We start from the raw sequence: 21,361 nt of genomic DNA on the forward strand, positions 1-21,361 counted from the left end.
TTTTATCCTAAAAAAGGAAAATAGCAATGTGTGTTCACAGAACAAAATCCCCAAATAATTAAAGGACAGCTATTTAAATATTGAAATGCTCAATTATCACCAGGATCAAGACAGAAATTTTCTATCAGCCAAGCCAACGTATGGCTCTCTGATACACTTTCCAGGTAATGGCTATCCATCCCTGCTATTTTAAACTATTCTGATGTCTACCCCCACAGATTAGCCTGGTCGTTTCTTCAAATTCACATGGATGAATATACACTTTTTCTATCTAGCCATTATCAAGCAACATTATAGTTTTTATACATGTTATTGCATTTGTCACACTTTAATTCTGGTGTTAAAGATAATGATGCTAGCGTGATGATAAGTATATTATCGTAAAACTAAAGACAAATGATAGATATTTGAGTGATTTCAATCTGCAGCAATTGAGGACTCATACAAATGCCATTCTACAAGTCACTTGTGTATATTTGACTAAATGTCCATTGAAGGAAAGGGAGCCATGGACCAAAACACACACATACACACGTCTCCAAGGTGAGCAAGACCACCGTTTTTCTATGCTAGAGGTGCTAGAACGGAAGAATGGAGAGGAACAGTGAGGCAAGTCACAGAAAAGTGGAGTTTTTATTGCCACTGAAGAGTGCGTCCTCCTCCATCCTTCGTCCTGTCTCCAAGGCCCTCCCGGGGATGGACCAGCCGACGAAACGACGTTGAGAAGCGGTCCGGTGTGCAAAGTCTGGGCTCCGGCAGCACCCTTTGTCAGGTGTGTCTTCTGGACCGTAAGAGCGACCCCCACAGGATATTCCTGCTCTTTCCGGAGGTGCGGTGGGAGAGACGCTAACTGGCCAGCTCCGTGAGCCGCGCGTGTCTCTAGCGGGTTCCAGGCCCGTCGAAGGGCTGAGCCAGGAGCACCAGCACCGAACCGGTTGCGGGCTGCCGCAGGTTTTCTCTCCTCCCTTTGTTTGGCAAACGTGGATCCAATTTCCTCCGCAGGCACGGGAGAGGAGGCTGGGTCCTTTCCGCGGGTTGGAGATGGGTGGGTGGGAGGGGTGGCGGCTTCCGGTTCCCAAGAGCACAGAGGGAGCGGAAGACAAGGAGGGAGAGGGAGAAGCCGGGAGAGGCGAGGAACAGCTGGCTAGCCGGGGCAGGGACCGAGAGGTCGCGCTGGCACCGGGAGCCTGAATGCGAAGGCGGGTCTCGGGCCCCCACGTTTCTGGAAGGGGAGTCTCCTTCTGACTTGGCCCCAGAGGGAATGTAGAGGCCTTCGGGCGACGTCCCCCGTGCTTTCTCACCATTATACGCCGCGTGGAATTTCTTCGGCAGGTATTCGCCCACGAACCTGCGAGAAATTTCGCGCCTGGTGCGGAGTTCGATGGGCAGGGTCCCGGCGCAGGAGCGCCCACAGACACTTCGGCTGTAGGGAATAAGCCGAGTGTACCTCTGGCACCTTTTGGACAGGAGGCGTTGTGCAAGAAGAAGTTACATCATGGACTTTGGTTACGAAATAGGAGAGCCCGGGGGATGAGGGAGGAGAGCCAGGGTATGAGGGTGGGGACCCAATACCAAGAGGGAGAAAACGCACTTGACCAACCAGCCTCAGTGTTTCCACACAACCCCAGCGCAGAAGAGGCCTTTGGCTCCTGTGCTTTGGAGCTATGAACCCGTGCCACAGGCACCTTGTACGTAGGTGTGAGGCAGCCACAAATGTTTGTCATCAAGGTCTGGAGTAGGAGATACATGAAATTGGTTGGATGATCAATTCTGGGGATGTTGGATCCATCCCAGGACCTTCTAGAATTGGTCCTGGATGGATTGTGGGTCAGGTACCTGCCCTAGATGGCGTGAGGAAGAGGAATGTGTAAGTGAGGTAAGTGTTCAAATATGACGAATGTGAGTTTGTATGCGTGTGTTTGCATGATGCGTTCTCAGGGCTTTTTAAAGTGCCATCTAAAAATAAAATGCCATGTACTATGGAGGAATCACTGGAGATAGCCTTGGGAAGAATGTAATTCAGAAAATACAAAAAAAAAAGGAGACAGAGAGGGAGCCGGAGGCGGAGACCAAGGAAGAAAATACCTGTGCAAGTAATCTAGGAAGACTTTCCCTGGAGTCCAGTAAACATCCGTTTCAACTAGGGGAAAACTGTGTTGTAAAGATTTCCAAAAGAATCATTTTCACTCAGCGCTTGACAGGTTTGAAAGATAATATCTGAATCTTCCTGGGACCATAGAGTATGCTAATACCATCATTCCTACAAGTACCGGAGCCTAATGGATTCTCGTAAGAGCATTTTAGAAGTGTTTCTGTGCATTGTCATTGATAGCTCCCCAGAAGATTTTTATTTTGAGAATATTGTCACAGGTTTTTAATTAAAACTTTTAAAAATCTAGGGGCTCCTGGGTGGCTCAGTGGGTTTAAGCCTCTGCCTTTGGCTCAGGTCATGGTCTCAGGGTCCTGGGATTGAGCCTCCACATTGGTGCTCCCTGCTCCGCAGGAGACTTGCTTCTCCTCTCCCACTTCCCTTACTATATTCCCTCTCTCTCTCTCTCTGTGTCAAATAAATAAAATCTTTTTTTTTTTTTTTAAAGTTAGGGACGCCTGGGTGGGCTCAGTTGGTTAAGTGGCTGCCTTCGGCTCAGGTCATGATCCAGCATCCCGGGATCGAGTCCCACATTGGGGCTCCTTGCTCAGCAAGAAGCCTGCTTCTCCCTCTGCCTCTGCCTGCCACTCTGTCTGCCTGTGCTCACTCTCTCTGACCAAAAAAAAAAAAAAAAAAAAAGTTAAATCACAAGCTGAGAAAATATATTAGCCATATTACTTTAAATGTCTTGATTATTCAAATATATGACGATTTTTTTTATAAATCAGTTAATTTTTAAAAACTAAACCAAATAAAAGGCAAAATATTGAATAGATTTTCTTTACAAAGTGAGATATCTTAATGACCAAAGTTATATGAAACATTCTTGAGGGGTGTCTCAGTCGATTAAGTGTCTGACTCTTGAGCTCAGGTCAGATCTTGATCTCGGGGCTGTGAGTCCAAGGTGTGGAACTTATTTTAAAAATATATTATTGATATTTTATTTATTGGGAAATACAAATAAAATATAAGGAGATAATATTACCCACTCTCCAACATGGCTATATATAAAAAGAATTAGTACACCAAATGCTGATAAGACTGTGGAACAATTGCAACTATAGTTACTGTTCAAAACTATTCTAGAGGACTGTTGGCAGTTAAACTCATACCTACTCCATGACCCAGCAACTGCAGTATACCTATCAATGCACAAGTACATAGAAAGACTGGTACAGATATTCAACAAACACTAAGATATTGATCAATATACTAATTAATACCAAATAACACCAAAGTTTCTCCAATAATACCAAAATCAAGTTATGTACCTTCAATATGGATATATATAATGAACAGAATATTGCATTAAAGGCAAATGCAGGGGCGCCTGGGTGGCTCAGTGGGTTAAGCCGCTGCCTTCGGCTCAGGTCATGATCTCAGGGTCCTGGTATCGAGCCCCGCATCGGGCTCTCTGCTCAGCAGGGAGCCTGCTCCTCCTCTCTCTCTACCTGCCTCTCTGCCTGCTTGTGATCTCTGTCTGGTCAAATAAATAAATAAAATCTTTAAAAAAAAAAAGGCAAATGCAAAAAATAAGCATTCATTCATTTGAATTTGAGAATAATCACTAGTAACCTATAGCAAATAGACCTCAAAATAATAATTAACTAAGCGAGATAGGGTATGAATTACCCGGAAAGGAGCTCAACCTATACTTCGGGGATGATGGCAATTTTTCATAACTTGATTTGGGTGATGATTACATTTGCCCACATTCAACAAAGTATACACTAAAGATTTGTGATTTTTTACTCTGTGTGAACTATAGTTCAATAATTTACTGTTTCCATAAAAATTAGCAGGTGGCAGATGGAGACAAGCTGTCATGTAGTTGTCATGGCAACTTGTTTGCATTTTATTGTAAACGCAGAGACCTGTTCTCATTTAGTGTTAACCCCCCCCCCCCCACACACACACTGTACTTGAAATATCTTTACCAGAAAAAAAGGCTATGAGGACACTATTTCATTCATGAAAACTATAGGCCAGTCTCCTTGAAAGGCAGTATTTCATCTTTGGGGATATTTTCTGCTCAGTAAGGAGACAAGGAACTTCCAAGGTTTCACTTTGGTCCGCCACTCAAAGGTTTGTACACTGTGGAATTTATCCCTCTTCTGACTGCACCTGCCTTGGGGCTAGCGGGTGTACTCGGCTCCTAAGTATCCTGTGTTCTGACTGCAGCTAACTAAGGCGCCGAGTCGGTGCTGGGATGAAGAGCAGCCCAAAAGATTGGTTAGGCCACCTACTACGGACACCTACACCTTGGTTTGAACCGAGGTTGCCTTAGCCACAAGGCACTAACCCGTATACAGTAACGGTGCCCCCACAATCCCACTGGCAGCCACTGCGCTTACTATAATTTTTATTTACACTTCTTGGCTGTTTTATTCTGGACACCCGCAGATTGTTTGTGCTGGTCTCTTTCATACTGTTCTCTGTTTCTCCCCTCCTGTTCTTCTACATATAAAACAACTTCATTTCTCAGGTCCAACTCTGCCTCTCACAGATTTCCTAGCAGTCCTTCGTCTCATCCATATTTGTTTCTTTTGCTCCTTTTCACATTCCTCTTTTTCCCTTGATCTCTTTCCCGCTTATCCCCCTACGCTCCCCTGTCCCTTTATCTTCTGGTTCCCCCACGAGCACCAGCAGTTCGGCTTGCTCTCTTGTTGGAAGGATTAAGTGGGTTCTCACAGGTCTCTGTGGTGCAACTGATTAGCGTGTTCGGCTGTTAACCGAAAGGTTGGTGGTTTGAGCCCACTCAGGGACATGGTGCTTGCTCTTGGAAAGTCTTTGTTCTGTGGCATTCTCTCTCTCAAAATGAAGGAGGTCTATCTTATGACCATTCTGTCCTGTGCAGATCCTTTATGGGATCCTTTATGGGAAGATCATCCCAGATTCTCAGAAGAGCTATTTAAAGCATATGTGGGAAAGCAAGAACAACCAGTGTTGTTCTCTGCCTCACTTTCCATACCCTGTGTACTAGTGCTTATTTAACCTTCTATGTATTAAGAGTTAGTTGCACAAGTAGTCAGGGCCAGAGTCCCCAACAAGAAAATATGGAGTCAGGACAGCTAAAATAAGACAGCACTAACATCCTGTTTTGCAGTTTAGATAGGACCACCCTAACATTCTGTTTTGCAGCCCTTGCAGAAATTAATTCTGCAAAGTGTTCTGAGATAAGACAATTAACCACAAGCATTTGTCGATATCACAGGCAAGGGGAGGTTAAGACATCAGCAAAAAAAGACCATCAGCAGAGACATTAACCTAATAGGTAGGCAGATGCCTGACCAGAGCCCTGACTGGCATGACTCAGCACATCCTGCTTGCTTAAGATATTATGCAGAAGAGCTCATGAAAACCCCTAAACTTAGAAACACCAAAGGCAACCCACTTGGGCCCCCCTCCTCCCTCTCCAGGAGCTTTATACTCTTACTCAAGAAATTGCGCTTTGCTGCCCACTGCTCTTTGTCTGCTCTACCTCTTCATTCTTAGAAGTAGTGTGAGCAAGACCTGTGGGCACTAAAGAAAAAGAAATCCTGAAACAATATTTTCCCCCATTTTTAGTTCTTTCATGCGTAGCTTGGAACAGATTTGTGCTACTCTTAATATTTATCCCTTTTTTGTCTACTACACTGCTGTAACTGGAACTTACTTTTATACACGCCGTGAGACTTGAATCCATTATAATTAGCAGTATTTAGTCTTTGTGTTAGGGATCCCTGACATTGTTGGTCTCATTTCCACCATATCGTATATTTAAAAAAATATTTTCCTTTTGTTTTTCACTAGACTGATTTACATAGATAAAATTTGCTGTTTTCCTATAGCGTTTAAAAAATTCCATTCCTGGAGTGCCTGGGTGGCTCAGTGGGTTAAGGCCTCTGCCTTCTGCTGGGGTCATGATCCCAGGGTCCTGGGATGGAGCCCCGCATGGGGCTCTCTGCTCAGCAGGGACCCTGCTTCCTCCTCTCTCTCTCTGCCTGCCTCTCTGCCTACTTGTAATCTCTGTCTGTCAAATAAATAAATAAAATCTTTTAAAAAAAAATTCCATCCCCCTGATTAGTTAATATATATATTTTTTAGATCCCGGGTACATGATTAAGTATTATGTTCCTTAGTTCGGGAAACATTAACATAGATGCCCTAAGAAGGTTCTTTCATACTTGTCTTTCAGTTATTTTCTGTTTATCCACACCCATTCCCTTTTCCACCCCCAGAATTTTACACTCTCTGGGATTCACCATGTCTTTTTATTCCAGTATCTCTTTGTATATGTAAATAAGGTAATGTCTTTGAAAAATATATATAGCGGTTCTTGGCTGTTATTATTTTAACTGTGGTAAAATACAAAAATATATACCTTTAATTGGTATGCATACGGAATATTGATTCCATAAATCCTTGACTTGAGATCCAGATACGGATTTAGATTTATTTACTTTGGCTTTATCATGGAAATTAACCTGTTTTGCAATTTTGCTCCAGAGTGAGGGAAGCTCAACAGTATCCTTTAGGAAATACTTGAGAACATAATCGTTTTCCGATGTCAGCCAATGGAGAAGATTCGGGGGTAGAAGGTAACAAAGGGAATTTTAAGGGATTGCCTGATATAAAATCTAACCTGAAGTGGGCACTGTTGCTTGCTTCCGGAGGGAACCCCGTCACTTTCTGGCCTGTTCAACCTGCTTCGGAGAAGAGAATGGGTACTGGATCATAGATAGTGAGCTAGCTGGGTAGTAATGGCACTTTCTCTCAAGGTTCCTGAGAATCACAGAGCTGGGCAGTAATGGCACTTTCTTTCAAAGTTCCTGAGAATCACAGGTGCAGCTATTGCTTCCCAATGTCCCTGTCTTTTTTCCTAACGTTACCCAACGGAGAATTAACTTTGAGGGGGGAAAAAAATGTTGTTTCCGCCCGGTTTCGAACCGGGGACCTTTCGCGTGTGAGGCGAACGTGATAACCACTACACTACGGAAACGAAACACGCGGCGGGACTTCATGCCGGAGCCTGAACAGCTTCCATCCTGCCCCTACTGTTGTGCCCACCACCTTCTTTCCTAAGTGCAAAAAGCCCCTGAAAGCCCTCGCGACCCTCCAGGCAAAGGGACCGCAGCCCCGCTGCGGCGCCGGTTTGGGATCCCGCGTCTCCCCCCAGGAAGCGAAGACCCGGGGGCCGCCGTCAGTCTGGCTTCGGGATCCGCATCAAACGCAGGGCTTCCAGATCCAGAACGACGCGCCCCGGTGCCGAAGGCGCCCCGCCGACTCTCCAGCTCCCGGAGGGGGAGGGTCACGTGCGTCCGAGCCCCAGGCGCCCCCTCCGCCCGGCCGGGGGTCACCCGCCCTCCGGGGCTGTCGGTGGCCCCTTTCGCTGAGGGGCGGTCGGTGCTCTCGGCTCGTAGCCGCTGCTCGGTGCTAGGAACCGGCGGACGAGCTCTGCCCGGCCTCCCGCCAGCCCGGCCGCGCCAGCCCGGCCGCGCCTGCCCTGCGCGCTCTGCCCTCGCGGGCCCTTTCTCTCTGCGCTTCTCCGCGGTCCTCTGGATTACGATTACGATTCCTGCTGCTGTCACTTACTCTAGTCAACTAACTTAAGTCCAATATTTTAACCACACTTTCATCTTTTAGCCTATTCCCTAGTAGAAGTTGACGTCCCTAGGGCATTTGTCTGTTTGAAGATGTCCAACATAGGCCAAACCGTGTTTTCTGCTTTGTATTAAATTCATTTGAAGATCAGGCTGCCAGGCGGAACATAGACCAGAGAGCTTTCAGATTTGCCTGAAGGTGGAGGAGCCTGGGATGGCCCATGCAGATTTTATGATCACAAGATTTCTCCCTCATTGGTCTTTTGATTCTTTGTTAGGGGCAGCTTTATTTCAACTTTTACAACACCCAAAACATCTTTTTACTTGCCTTTTTAGTTTTCCTGCTCAGAGGAAAACTCGAACAGGTTTTGGAATGTAAGTTTTATTAGCAAAGAGGTTAAGGCCAGTTTTCAGAGAAAGGTAATGTCTGAAAAGTTTTCAGGTTTGTCTCTGTTAAACAGCAAAAATGCAACTGAGTAATTAAAGATCTAATGGGTTTATTAGACACCAGGCCAAGGTGGTTGGCCTTTTTCAACTCTGGCTCAAACTGGAGACCAGGGCAGGAATGAGCCATATCACTCTCATCAGCTACTGTGGGGCACGGTGGAGGGCATCTTTCCAGAAGAGGCGGACTTCAGGGTAGCTTTAGATCAGGAAATTCCATATTTCCCCCCTTTCTTTCTCTCCTTGATCTATCTCCCTCTTTCACTGCCCAGTCAGAACAGACCATCATTCTCTTCTATTTCTTCTCTTCTATTTTCTATTTTCTGTTGCTTCTATTGTTCTGCTCTTCTACTCTGTTCTTCTATTGTTCTGTTGTTCTATTTTCTTTCTATTTTCTATTTTCATTCTCTTCTATTTGTAGGACACTTTGGGGTCCCTATTGGACAAAACAAAGGGAGCAGTTGCCTTTCCTTTACAGGAGTGTGAAGGGCTGCCGTCACTGGGGAAACCACGAACTCACTTCGAGTGCACCGGAGCCTCTCAGGATCCTGCCAAACTTCACCAAAGCACCACGCAGCAGGCTGAACAGGAGAGTGTGGGGTTCCTGACTCTGCTAGAGGAGAGGAGGCACAAATAAGGAGGCACCAATAAGAGGCTGAAGTTGAGGGCTGAGCCAAAGAAACGGTGCGAAAATAAGCCAACCCCACTGATGAGATTAACAAAAGGCAAGCTGAGGGGAAAGGCAAACTGGCATTCCACAAACTCCTTCCCCTCCCACCCAAGGTGCAATAAAGTGTGACATTCCTCAAGCACTAACGACTGCCCAAGAACAAAGAAAAAAACAAATGGTAATGGTCAACTGATAAAGATCACTGTCATGCAGGACATGAAACTCTATCAGTTTGTTATTGTCTTCGAGATTTACAAGAAAAACTCGATCTTAAAAATAGCCAGACCTCCAGAAACCTATAGACTCAACTTCCTGGGGCCCTAAAGTCACCTTTCCCTCCACAGGATTAAAAAACAAACATGAACAACAACAAAACAAAACCCTATATTATCAGTCGTTTCTCAGTTATAATGCAACTTTTTCTTCCCCGAGTCCTATGCCTCTGCTTTAATAAAACCCCTTTTTTGCACTGAAAACATCTCAAGAATTCTTTCTTTACTGTTCACTCTCAGACCCAAACATCAACTCACATTACCCAACCAACCTGAGACTAAGTGTCTAGAACCTAAGACCTTGAGCGAGCCAAGAATCACTTGTTTAAATTGATCTCTCCACTTTTATCAAGAGAGTTGTTCGCTCTAATTCAGAGATCAAGAAAGAGGAGGATAGTACAGACCAACACCCATACTTGCCTGACAGGAAAACACGAATTCCTGACTAATTAGATGTGAGGGTTGAGCAAAACATTGGAGTCAAAAAGAACTCTTAAATTTTTTTGTTCGGAGCACTGGAAGGACGGGAACAAAGGATTCCAAATGAGAAGGAAACACTGTAAGGTACAAAATATGTTAGGGAGAATACAGGGAGTTCTGTTCGGGACCTTGAAAGAGATCTCCATCCATCCTGTCTCCATTCCTGCATGTGTCTGAATCCTGTTGTTTTTGATCCCTGGGTCTAAGTGCTCAGCTTCACCTCACCTGGAAGCCTCCCCTCCCGCATCCTCCCAGCAATCAGATGGTTTCCTCCTGGTTGCAATGAAAAGGCGCATCTCCAGGTCTGTAGCCAAGAGGTGGAAATTCCCTCTGTGACTTGTATACCTGGCTGCCTAGGCGGTGTGCTACTTGGGGGACAGGGCACCCGGTGAATCCCCTGGGCTTGCCTATTGGAGAAAATTTGGAGGGTAGGATCTTTAGGCCATCCCTGGAGGGGCAGGCAAGACAGGGAAGGATGAGACAAAGAAACCAGCTAGAGCACCATTCCAATGGAGTTCTCATCAGAAGGCTGGAGAGAAGACCTAGAGGTCAATTCCCTGGTGGTCTAGTGGTTAGGTTTCAAGGCTTTCACCACTGTGGACCAGACTCTATTTCTGGCTAGGGAATGTGCTTTCTTGTAAAGTCTCAGCACCCAGGAGAAATATCCTTTGTGTACAGAGCAGTTTGGCGGTGTACCATAATGTAGTAGATGCAGAAGGATCTGGTCTCCCTGCAATTTGGGAAGCCCTAAAATGGATGAAGGAAGAAAAATGATGGCGATCTACTCTAGTCCCTTTCCAAAAGTGCTGAGGTTGGCCCAGCTCCTCACCCTCTGGAGGCGTCAATCCCCTTACCTGTATGCCCTATTTATCTGCCTCCACACATCCTGGTTTTAGTCATATCTCCTTTTTCACACTTGGGGCAGGAGTGACTTTAGAGACCCATTAAGCAGCATCTGTCAAAGCTTAGACAGTCATGCAGAGATTCAAGTCCAATTTGCTAAGCTGCCATTACTGAAACAATGAGGTAAGCTTCTGGTCATGGCTGCTCACTTTTTTTTTCAGAGTACTCCTCCAGATAACAACTATAAACTGAGGATAAAATACGTTTCTAGGGGCACCTGGGTGGCTCAGTGGGTTAAGCCGCTGCCTTCGGCTCAGGTCATGATCTCAGGGTTCTGGGATCGAGTCCCGCATTGGGCTCTCTGCTCGGCAGGGAGCCTGCTTCCCTCTCTCTCTGCCTGTTTCTCTGCCTACTTGTGATCTCTCTCTGTCAAATAAATAGATTATAAAAAAAAAAAGATACGTTTCTAAAATATTATCTCAAAGTGCTGGGGAGACTGAACAAAGCAGGCAGACACAAGACAAAACTGCATATGGTGAGTTTTCTATTTTACAAGGTTTTGGCTGAGAACACACCTTGGTCTGCCCTATTCGGGTCAGCTAAATTCCAGTACAAAACCAAACTGTCTTACTGGATTAAAGGAGCAGAGGACAATGTTTGGGCAAGCATGGCAGTTGAAAAACCAAGATGTGGAAAGGAATCTCAGAAAGGAAAAGGAAAGTTGCCTATAAAATTCTGCCCAAGTTTCTGGCTAACTCCTGCATAATGCATGCTGGGCAGCCTCCAAGTAGTTCAGTTAAAGCTAAAGTGACAACTGAGATTTCACCTGTCATCCATTACAAGGGAGAGAATTTGCAGTTTGATATCAACCAGGCCTGCTTTTATAAAAATTCAGTGCTTTTGTAATACATAGCAATCCAGAATATGTGTACCATTCACTGTATCCACAATACAATCTAAAATACTGACATATTACTCTGATATTACTTTACCCATGCTCAAGATAAGACAATCATGGGAGACTGACCAAATGTTGAAACTAGGAGGCAAGAAATACTAAGCCACAACTATAACTATTTCAAGAATGTGAAGGAAAATATAACCATAACAAAAAGAAAAAATTATTTGAAATAGAAGTAGAAAATGAAAGACCAAATGTAAATTTTGAAATTGGAAAGAGTTCTCAAAAAACAATCACTGATGGATTTAACTGCATATTAGAAATGACAAAAATGCAATGAATTTCAAGAGAGAGTGCCGCTTCCTGTTGGCGAACGGGAAAAGAATTAGGCACAAATAAGTCAGCTGCAAGAGACTGGGAGCAGGGGACAACAGTCGAAAAGACTGCTGCCACGAGCAACTCCACAGTCTCACTTTTATTAGAAACAGCCAACAGAAGGACCCATGAAGGTCAAATATTAGTCACACGTCTTGTGGACAAGGAAGGAGGAGGATAAAGTTTATAGTTAACCAAGCACATTCAAAGGACTCATCTAACTAACAACGGGCGCTTCTGGGAAGAGAAAGGAGCGATAACGGAAAAGGGAAGCAGGCGGTTTTCGTTCCACCCTGAGCTGACCGGGCGTTCCCGGGTGCTCGGCTTCCCTGAAGCAGGCGGCGTTCCGCCCTGGACAGGCCGGGCGTTCCCGGCTGCCCGGCTTCTGTGAAGGGGCGGCCTTCCGCCCTGAGCAAGCCGGGCCTCCCCAGCTGCCCAGCCTCACGGTCGTGTACCGTCCTTCTCCCCAAAGACCTGTAGCCAGTGTATGTTTTTCTTAAGGCCTTATCTAAATGTGCTTGGCAACTAGTAAAATCCTCCAGGGGCTATAGTTTAAGTAAATTGTTCCGAGGGGCAGTAGCAAGAGAGAGAAACAGAAATCCTGCCTGAAGCATAAAGAGAAAGAATTGAAAAATAAATAAACAGAACCTTAGCAACCTATAGGGCGATATCAAAAGTTCTAACAGATTTGGAGTTCGAGAACAGGAACGGGAGAATGAGGCAGGAAAAGAAACGGCTATCTCCCATTTGTTGAGAAATATGTATTTACGACGAGGACCTCACCCCCGGCTCGGCTCCTTTCCCTTCCTCGCCAGGTCTCCTGCAGGCACCTGCTGCACACGCCCAACACGCAGTTAACACGCAAGGAGAACCACAGAGGCTGAGCGGACCAGCCCGCTTCCAGGCTGTGACTGTCACCGTCCGCAGAGCACCTCAGGAGCGGCGAGAGCAAGAGCGTGGCTCGGCCTGAACCAGTGCGAGACTTCGCCTTTGCGCTTGGCTGCGGAAGTTTGGACAAGTCGGCTTACTCTCGCGGTAGAGCCGCTCGGGCCCTCGTGTGAGATGGAGATACGATCAGAACAAGGATGCTCCGAGGGCAAAAAGAGAGCGCGCGCAGGTAAGAGAGCCTGCTGTGGCGAGCGGGCGGAGCGGGGTGCTCAGCGCTGAGTCGGAGAAGCAACCCCGCGGACCGCCATTACTTCCCTTTCTTCACCCCGAGCTTGGGGACTCGCTCCGGAGCCGCTTCTGCATCCGTCCTTTGCAACACACCAAGGACCCAGAGATAAAGACAATTCCTGAGGGAAGGGGCCCGTTGCCAAAACGGGACGGGACCAAGCCATGGGGGGAGTGGGGAAGCGCCGGGTCCCAGCCGCCGCGTCACCAGGGCACCCCGTGCCACTTAGTTTTCTCGCAGCCTGCGACCCGCTGTAGCTCCGTTAGAATTGCGCACCCAGAAGCTTCGACTACTCACCTACCCTTAGGGCTGCCGCCCTTCCTTCCGAGGAAGATCCAGAAAACTGTTCCTTTCCAGCTTTCCTCAAAACGAAGCCCTCAGGCGACGCACTGAGCACTGGGAGAAGCCAAAGGCGCGCGGCGGGTCCAGCCAGGTCCGCAAGTCCCGGCGCGCCAGTCGCTCTGCCCTGGTCCAGTTGCCCCTCAGAGCCGCCCTGGTGACGCGTCTTCGCAAGGAGGCCGCGTGCAGACGGGAGGTCGCCGCGAGGGCGCGGAAGGGGAGGCGCCCAGCGTGACACCCCGGGGTCCGCGACATCGCCCGCTGGAACCGCTTTCATGGAAGGCTTGGCGTCCCGGAACTCGATTCCGGATCTACCCCCTACACCCTACAACCTGCTGCCCCTGCAGTTCTCCCGCCGTAGTTCGTGCGATCTCCATCTTTCCGTGTGCCCAGGCCAAAATCTGAGTTCTCCCTGACACCCTGACAGTTTTCCTCAGCTTCCATATCCGGTAATCAGTGTTGTCTAGTAAATAAAGTGTGGACATTGATCTACACCAGGGGTTCTCAACCTCGCCTAACTGATACTGGTTGGGTAATTCTTTGTTGGGGAGGGATTCCCCGTGCATTGTGTGCTATTTGGGTGCACTGTGGGCTGGGGCTTCCCAGGTGTCTGTGTACTAAATGCCAGTAGAAGCCAAACACACCCTCAAGTCGTGATAATAAAAATGTTTTCAGACATTGCCAAATGTCCTAGTGGGAAAGGGGGTGGGATGGGCCAGAATCCCTGATGTGCGTTCTCACTCCCTGAAGCTGGACTAAAGACTCTCTTCATAAATGTGGAAAACTGATTCAACTCATGGCCCTTACCTCATTCAGAGGTTAAGATTGGAGTCTTTGGTCTCTGTATCCTCGGGTTGTGCTATACCATTGCTCTCTTTCTTTGGGTTTATCCTACAGTCAGCCTCATTCAAGCCTGTCCCAGAAGCCCAGGCTGGGGTTTGGGTGGACTCAGTAAGGCTCTTCTTGACCTTTTTGGAACCTCCCACTTCATTCAGTTTGTCCTGCAGAGAGGATTTAGAGATCGTATTTTCTTCTTTACCAGAAAACCCAGGCAGCAAGTGAGCTGTGCACTCAGGACCCAGACCTTAACTGGGTAATCTCTTAGAGTTTGTGCTATCCACATCCATTTGGTCCCACACGCAGCGAGTTATGTCGTGGGTCACTTCTGGTCATTGAAAATCAACCAGATTGGGAAAGACACATAGAAGAAACCAGCTGCCTACCTTGGACATGTCCACAAGGGACTGCAAAAGGACAAAGAAAGGCAGTGAATCCCTCCTGTTAGGTAAGCAAGAGATAGTTCAAAGAGAAGGGAAGAAGTCCCGTGAGATTTCAGGATCTAAAGTTACCATAAGTCAGCCTCATCTGACCCTTGTCTTCCCATGGCTGGTTAAAGTGAGTTGAGTCTCCTTACTCAAGTAAGGGAAACAAACTTGGCCAGGCTACCAGTGAGCAGGCAGTCTTTAACCTTGCCTTGAACTTCCTTAGCCAGGATTTCTGTGGATTCCAAGGGTACAACTGGAGGTCATTTGCCCTTATTTAAAGAAGAAAGGAGGCGCCTGAGTGGCTCAGTTGGAGCAGCATGGGACTCTTGATCTCAGGGTAGTGAGTTCAAGCTCCACATTGGGCATAGAGCATACCTAAAAAAATAAAAATAAAAATATACATTCTAGAAAAACAACACATCAAGTTCAACTATACCACATTTACAAAGATGGAAAATAATTATATTATTAGCAAATAAGCAATGTCATAAAAGGGACTTTAAATATCTGTTGTTTAATTTTTATTTATTCCTAAGTATGCTCCATGCCCAACATGGGGCTTGAACTCACAACCCTGAGTTTAAGAGTCACATGCTCTACCAGCTGAGCCAGGCAGGCACTCCAACTATCTGCCCTGGTGCTCCAACTATCTGTTGTTTACACTGAAGTTTTTTTTCCCCCTAGATATGCCATCCAGTCTCTTCCCTTTTCCAAACTCTGACATTCACTGCCAAATCCTAACATTAGTGTTCAGGTTCCAAACTATTCTTCCCACTTTGGTCCTCTGCCTCTCTCCTGTCTCTTTCATATGCAGAGAAAAGTCAAGTCTACCTTAATCTTCAATTTGCAACATTAGATCTTACAATCAGGTTAGCAAATAAGGGATCTTCCATAGAAATCTATTTTCCTAGAAAGAAAAATTATAAATAACACGAGGCTTTATTTCACAATTGGAAATGTTCCAGAAGTAAGGAAAGGAAACATTTCCTAAGATCAAAGTCCAGAAACGTGATTGAAATTTTTTTTGTTGCTTGGAAAAATCCAGACTCCACTGAGTGTTGCAGACTTTCTGCCTCTTCCTCAGCCTGCAGACAACAGGAGATTTCTCTTTCCTAAAGGGTACAATAGAGAACCTTGGACCACAGGGGTCAACCAATAACTAGGTGGGGATGTGTCCTACACTGAAATGAGAGGGATGAAAATGACAGCATGTCTTAATCTATACAATTGTTTACATAGTTTTGCATTTTTCAAAATTCAGCTGTTGAAAAGAAGAGGAAGAGCAATACCTGCTTTAAAACTCACTGGGGTGCCTGGGACACTCAGTCGGTTGAGCATCCGACTCTTGGTTTTGGTTCAGGTCATGATCTCGGGGGTCATGGGATGGAACCCCTTGGCAGTGGGCTCCGTGCTCAGCAGGAAGTCTGCTTGAGATTTTCTCCCTCTCCCTCTGCCCCTCCACCCCTGCCCTCTCTCTCTAAAACAAATCTTTTCTTTAAAAAGATTTATTATAAGCTACAGCAGGCAAGGCAATGTACTAGTGACAACAGGATACACCAATAAGTAGGCTGAATACCCCTAAAACTAACCTCTGTTTGGTCAACTGGTTTTCAGTAAAAACCAGTTCAAAGAGGTTCAATACATGGTGTTAGAACTACTAGTGTCCATTTTGATAGAGAATGGAGATAAATCTGTGTAGGCCTATGGCTACAGGAGTTTGGATTTTATTTAAAATGCACTAAGGTCATCTTCATTTCTCCTAAAAAAAAAAAAAACACTATTTTACATTTCTCAATCAGAAAAACAACTATGAGGACACTATTTCATCAGTGGCAATTACAATCTCCTGGAGAGGGAGCATTTTGGAGTTGTTTCTGCACATGCTCATACATGGGGCATGTTCAAGTTTCCCAAACACTTGGCTCTAGGAGTGTTTATACTGTGGGTCTTCCTTCCCTTCTGACCACATTGTGCTCTAGAGTCCACAGTAAATCCCTGGCGGCAAAAGAGTCACAGTCAGTGCTGGGATTAAAAGCAAACCAAAAAACAAGTCAGTACTGTAAGGGCCTATTTAGCCAGAGCGGCTCCCTCATGAACCTGCCTGCCCCCCTTCAGGGAACTTACTTAAAAACAACTCCCGAATGGGACGCCTGGGTGGCTGGGTGGCTCAGTTGGTTAAGCAGCTGCCTTCGGCTCAGGTCATGATCCCAGCGTCCTGGGATCGAGTCCCACATCGGGCTCCTTGCTTGTCAGGGAACCTGCTTCTCCTTCTGCCTCTGCCTGCCATTCTGTCTGCCTGTGCTTGCTCTCTCTCCCTCTCTCTCTCTCTCTGACAAATAAATAAAATCTCAAAAAAAAAAAAAAAACAACTCCCGGGGGTGCCTGGGTGGCTCAGTGGGTTGAGCCGCTGCCTTCGGCTCAGGTCATGATCTCAGGGTCCTGGGATTGAGTCCCGCATCGGGCTCTCTGCTCAGCAGGGAGCCTGCTTCCTCCTCTCTCTCTCTGCTTGCCTCTCTGTCTACTTGTGATCTATCTCTGTCAGATTAAATAAATAAAATCTTTAAAAAAAAAAAAACTCCCGGAGGGGCGCCTGGGTGGCTCAGTGGGTTAGGGCCTCTGCCTTCGGCTCAGGTCATGATCCCGGGGTCCTGGGATCGAGCCCCGCATCGGGTTCTCTGCTCAGCGGGGAGCCTGCTTCCTCCTCTCTCTGCTTGCCTCTCTGCCTACTTGTGATCTCTGTCTGTCAAATAAATAAATAAAATCTTAAAAAAAAAAAAAAAAAAACTCCCGGAAATCAGTCCCAGGTAACAAAGCCCAAATACAAGGGTGGGTCAGGCCAGGTGGAAGTATCCAATCGGTGGGGGCGCATACTGTCTCCCTAGCTACCAAGGAGTATGGGCCCCGCCCTTTGGGGGGGCCCTTTGGGCGCCAATTCTGACCAAGGTGATAGGCTAGTTCAAATATCTACTATAGGGTAAATTATAACTCAATTGGTCACTTATATGTGACCTAGCAGGACTGTGCAACTTTCTCTGTGTTACAATCTCATTGGTCACCTGTGCATGGCCAGGCCCAACCACATGGCCCTTGCCCTTAAAAGCTAGTCTGTAAAGAAGAGAGGGGTTGCCTCTTTGCAAGAGACGGTCCTGGCCAGTTTGATTCTCCATACTTGGCGCGAAATAAAGCTTCGCTTGACCTTCACTTTGTATCAGTCTCGCTCCTTTGACCATGGACCCAACATTGGGGACTCGTCCACAATCAAACGACGAGAACTGAGCCAGCATCAGAATTTCTGGGAAAAGCCTCCAGAGGTAAGATCTCCAGATTTTATTCTGTGAGATCCGGTCTGTCTGTCTGGTTGCGGAGCTCCAGGGTATGGCCCACCGGGGAGAAGCTGGATGCAGCCATGCTCCCCAGGGTTGGAGTGGATGCGGGGATGCCCCATCCCTCTTCCGGTAGATCGTCTAGGGGTTCGAGTGCCCCTAGGCAGTCAGAGGACCGAGAAAATCCCCACCAGCGGGTGGTTGCAGGAGACCAAGAAAAATCTCCACCAGCTGCTGGGTCTGGTTGTCTTTGTCTTGTCTTTTTGTTGCCTGTTGTGTTGCTCGTCCCTAGGGGACCGAGAAAATCCCCACCAGCAGCAGGCTCTGGGTGAGGACCGATGGGTCTGCAGTTGTTTTTGTCCTGTCTTTTTGTTGTCTGTTGTGTTGTTTGTTGTGTTTGAAGAATTGGGGCAAGCAGAGAGTAAGAGGACTCTGACTTTCATCTCTCCATTCCTCCATTCCTCTTAATAGATGTGGGGCTTCTCCCTTATTTATTTCTTGTGTTAATGGCTGGCTATAACCGGAGCCAACTGTGGTTAGTCTAACTCGAGACAGAGACTTTAAGGAATATTCCCAAGCAGCTGCCGAAACTCCCTTTGTTTCGGGGAAGTTCCTTGCCCTCTCTGGCCCGATGGGGACTGACTAGCCCCTCCCCCTTGCTGGCAGGAAAGCATGGCGTCTGCTCCTCTCTTGGAGCTGGTGAGGTCTAGAACTGGGAACCCTTTCTCTGCCTTCTGGTGGCACGTTGTTCTGTTCTTCACTGTTGGGAAACAAAAAGAGCGCCTCCTGGACCTAACACCCCCCACTCCGTATCTTCCCACCCGGGTCTCAGGTAAATATTCAAAGCGGAGTGGGCCCAGATGGAACGTAAATCAGTATTTGAACTAAGTTAAGTTTGTTGGGTTAGTTAGGATGAACATATCTTTTGAGTTAACAGTAGTAAATGTGAAACTTCAGAGTTTTTACTTAAGGTCAAATAAACTCGTATTATTTGTTAAAATCTGTTAACAAAGAGATGACTAAACTGATGCTTAATTGTCTGTCTCAAAGTTTTAATGGGTAATTGTTTTTTTTTAAGATTTTACTTATTTATTTGACAGAGAGAGATCACAGTAGACAGAGGCAGGCAGAGAGAGAGAGCGCGAGAGGGAAGCAGGCTCCCCGCAGAGCAGAGCCTGATGCGGGACTCGATCCCAGGACTCCGAGATCATGACCTGAGCTAAAGGCAGCGGCTTAACCCACTGAGCCACCCAGGCATCCCTAATGAGTAATTGTTAAAGTAGCTTTCAAAGTCTTTGGTAACTTGAAACTTTAATCCAAGTGTGATAAAATGCTAGAGTGTAGGTTGCTGGAACTAGGTTTGTGCTTTTGAAATCTGTTGGTAAACATGTTTTGTGCTTAACTGATTCATAAGTTTGCCTTCTAAGAATTCTGTTGTAACAGTTCACAATTGGTTTATATTTAGTCTTCACTAGAGGTTAAGGTATTTCTTTCTTTTTTTTTTTTTTTTAAGAATTTATTTATTTAGTTGACAGAGAGATCACAAGTAGTCAGAGAGGCAGGCAGAGAGAGAGAGAGGAGGAAGCAGGCTCTCCGCAGAGCAGAGCCCGATGCAGGACTCGATCCCAGGACTCCGAGATCATGACCTGAGTCAAAGGCAGAGGCCCAACCCACTGAGCCACCCAGGTGCCCCCGAGGTTAAGGTATTTCTAAGAGTACAAAATTCTGTTAAGTGTAACTAAGACTGATGGAAATAAGGGAAGCAACTCTGTATGTAGAAAAGTAGGGGTTATGTAAAAAAGATAAGGAATGGGAATACATTTTGTTAAAAGTAAGAAAAGGTAATTTTGTCCTAAATGAGATGGTTGTTTGGAAGAAAGTGACTTGGGACAAAACCTGAATGTAAAGGAAAGTTACAGGTTTGTGAAGGAAAATCTTCAGGAGAAAAAAATTTAGGTTGGTCAGGATGGACTAAGAAAAAAAGAGAAAAAGACCAGGTGCCTGATCCTGTTTGAATAAGAAAGAAAGAAAAACAGCCCCAAGGTGATTTAGCACCCTCCTGAGGTGCATCTATATATATTATATTTCCACATGAAAGGGCCATTTGGCCTTGAGAGACTGTGAAAACACCCCATTACCATCCCCCATTGTACCACTGGTGTGGGACAGGAGAGGGGCCTTGGAGGGCAAACGGAGCACCTGCCCTAGGGTTTAGGCGTGCCCCACTGATTTCAGCGGACCCAAGCCTGGGCTCTCCTGGACAGCCGAGGCTCACCTCCGCCCTGCTGGACCAACCATAGGAGGCCAGGGACAACTGACTGGATCTGCCCATTGAACCAGGAAAGCCCCGGGGCCACTGTCTGAGCCAGACCCATTCATAAAGAATGGAAGGGGAGACTGATCACCTCCCATTAGCCAGGGATACCCGGGAGGGGGAGGGGGGCGTCCAACCTGTTTAAATCTGAAGGGTGCCTGACTGTGTGAATCTGTCTGTATGGCTCCACTGCTTCAGCTATGGAGTCTAAGTGGGCTGCACCCTGAGTCTAGACGCAGGGCATGATATGGCATACCGGTCACCTACTCCACAGAGTAGCCTCGTCCGGGGCTTACACGGACAGACCTTAGCTAAGACACTCCTAAGTTCCTGCGAGGGACGCAAGCAGGACAGCATCTGAAAGATTCCCCTCCTTTTTGTCTGCGACATCATTCACCATGGGAAGGAAACCCAGTAAACCCACTATCTTAAGACTGCATGCTTAAGAATAAAAAGGAAAGACACTGGTATAAAAAAGCTGGTTTTCTCTCTGTTTAAAAGGGCAAAGTTTTCTTAGGTTAATTGATCTGTTAAAAAATGTAAATGGTTTTGGGGCGCCTGGGTGGCTCAGTGGGTTAAGCCGCTGCCTTCCGCTCAGGTCATGATCCCAGGTCCTGGGTTCAAGCCCCACATCGGGCTTTCCGCTCGGCGGGGAGCCTGCTTCCTCCTCTCTCTCTGCTTGCCTCTCTGCCTGCTTGTGATTTCTCTCTGTCAAATAAATAAATAAAATCTTAAAAAAAAAAATGTAAATGGTTTTCTCTTTGCCTGCCCAGAGTTGTAAATAAGGTCTCTTTGACTCATAAGGCTTTTCCTTGATATGCTAAGTTACTCAGGGAGTACTGCTAAACCAATGATAAGCCTTGGGTTACATTTGGGTAAATGCTGTAACTACTCTAGAGGTTCTATACATTTCCTAAAATTTTAATGTTTTGATAAGGGTCATCACTTGATATGTAACCATATCTATTCTGAGTTTTTGTCATTTGTAATTGTTTTAATTCTCTTGTAAGATGAATTCCGCCCTGAAGAAAATTCATATGGAAGACTTTCAGGACAAATACAGGTCTTTGATATGTTAAAATCCTGGAACTGAAATGGGTAAGAATTTCCAGAAGTAAAAGCTGCATTCGGACTAAACCAGAATTAGCAACATGGGACTAGATGAACTGAAAGATTGTAATGTTGTGTCTCTTAATGTTTTAAACAATTATTGGTTCTGTAATGTTTGCT

At 46.3% G+C, this 21,361-nt stretch overlaps 1 protein-coding gene and 2 non-coding genes across 3 annotated transcripts; 1 reads left to right on the forward strand and 2 right to left on the reverse strand.

Annotated features, from left to right (window-relative positions):
* Nucleotides 1-72: 72 nt before the first annotated feature.
* Nucleotides 73-10,750, reverse strand: LOC125098956 (uncharacterized). Its single transcript, XM_047728244.1, has 2 exons — nucleotides 10,718-10,750; nucleotides 73-1,456 (listed from the first exon to the last, which is right to left on the reverse strand). Exon 2 carries the CDS (start codon nucleotides 1,302-1,304, stop codon nucleotides 615-617), a length of 690 nt encoding a protein of 229 aa, XP_047584200.1. The 5' UTR covers nucleotides 1,305-1,456; nucleotides 10,718-10,750; the 3' UTR covers nucleotides 73-614.
* TRNAN-GUU (transfer RNA asparagine (anticodon GUU)) lies at nucleotides 4,843-4,916 on the forward strand. The gene has a single exon. It is a non-coding gene; the product is annotated as a tRNA-Asn (tRNA).
* Nucleotides 7,058-7,130, reverse strand: TRNAV-CAC (transfer RNA valine (anticodon CAC)). Its single transcript has one exon. It is a non-coding gene; the product is annotated as a tRNA-Val (tRNA).
* Nucleotides 10,751-21,361: the final 10,611 nt, after the last annotated feature.

The sequence above is a fragment of the Lutra lutra genome, chromosome 4 (assembly GCF_902655055.1).
Source record: "Lutra lutra chromosome 4, mLutLut1.2, whole genome shotgun sequence".
NCBI classification, from domain to species: Eukaryota; Metazoa; Chordata; class Mammalia; order Carnivora; family Mustelidae; genus Lutra; species Lutra lutra.

What these genes read in the sequence shown, in the direction of transcription:
- LOC125098956 (XM_047728244.1), bottom strand. Translation starts at nt 1,304, where the DNA reads ATGGTGAGAAAGCACGGGGGACGTCGCCCGAAGGCCTCTACATTCCCT.